The sequence below is a fragment of the Elephantulus edwardii genome, unplaced genomic scaffold, assembly GCF_000299155.1.
Source record: "Elephantulus edwardii isolate Elephantulus edwardi_28Jun2011 unplaced genomic scaffold, EleEdw1.0 scaffold00207, whole genome shotgun sequence".
Classification (NCBI taxonomy): Eukaryota; Metazoa; Chordata; class Mammalia; order Macroscelidea; family Macroscelididae; genus Elephantulus; species Elephantulus edwardii.
The window spans coordinates 4,636,828-4,637,931 of NW_006399957.1; the positions used below are offsets into that span (position 1 = coordinate 4,636,828).

Below are 1,104 nucleotides of genomic sequence, written 5' to 3' on the forward strand. Positions count from 1 at the left end.
AATCTAAAGGCCTAAGGCACTGCGGTCTGCTTTATTGACCTGGCGGGAAACCTCCCACAGCATGGCTGCTGGCTGAGAGGTGCTGGCAGCGAAACAGAAGCATGTCCGTGGCTAGGAGGGTGACAGTGTGTCCCATGTGGTGTCTCCGTGAGGACAGGTTCCGTGGGCCTCTGACCCAATTACCTCCCCACACTTCACACTTCAAGAGGTGTGTCGACCTGCTCTCTGGCTCTCAGGACCTGTTATCTTCCACCACGATGGCTCTCCTTGGATAGGCCTCCACCTCCACGAATATGTAACGGAAGTCATACTGTCTGCTTGCTGGGTTCTGAAAGAGGTGTGTGAAGGCTGAGGAGTGCCTGGGGCGGAGGGTCCCCATCCCTCCACTTCTATACGCATGACCCTCTCCCCCCATAATTTCCTCCTCCACATCCTTTACATGCACGTGTATCAGCCCCTATTCCAACATCTCCTTCCCTTCTACATGCATGATGCCCTCCTCCCCACCTCCCCCACTTCACGTGCAGTCCACCACCCCCTCCTGCACCCCTACCTCCTTCACTTCCACGTGCACAGTCCCATGCTTCCCTGGCTCAGAGCCCTCAATGTAGAACTTGAGGCGTATGTGCTGCAGCCCGTCTTTGACGTACTCGACGTAGCTGTGGGGACACGAGGCGGCACTCATCTGAGTACTGTGAGGGGATTATGTTCTCTGCACTCCCCCAGCCCCATCTGGCCAGTACCTGACGTGCTGCCTCCTCCCTCGTCGGGTCATCTCCCCGTAGCCTTTGATTGGCTCCCCGAAAACCCCGAGCACCTGAGGAAAAGACAGGACTCAGCTCAGGCTTCCCAGAGTCCTCCGTTCTGAGCAGCCCGAGAAGCAGCTGCCACAACAGCCCCCTAAAAGTCCAAGCACCTGGGGGAGGACGGGCCTCAGCTCACACCATGTGCAAGACCCTCGTGCTGGGGAAGCAGAGGAGCGGCCACAACTTGAGACCCCGAGCACCTGGGGGAGGACGGGCCTCAGCTCACACCATGTGCAAGACCCTCGTGCTGGGGAAGCAGAGGAGCGGCCACAACTTGAGACCCCGAGCTCCTGGGGGA

At 58.8% G+C, this 1,104-nt stretch overlaps 1 protein-coding gene across 1 annotated transcript in view; it reads right to left on the reverse strand.

The window, feature by feature from the left end:
- Positions 1–232: 232 nt before the first annotated feature.
- Positions 233–1,104, reverse strand: part of TIMM21 (translocase of inner mitochondrial membrane 21 homolog (yeast)) — a 5,874-nt gene continuing 5,002 nt past the window's right edge. Inside the window, exons 4-6 of the mRNA XM_006897237.1 lie at positions 744–817; positions 554–659; positions 233–328 (exon numbers count right to left, since the gene is read on the reverse strand). Of these exons, the coding sequence (XP_006897299.1) occupies positions 233–328; positions 554–659; positions 744–817 (276 nt within the window). The remainder of the gene's footprint in view (positions 329–553; positions 660–743; positions 818–1,104) is intronic.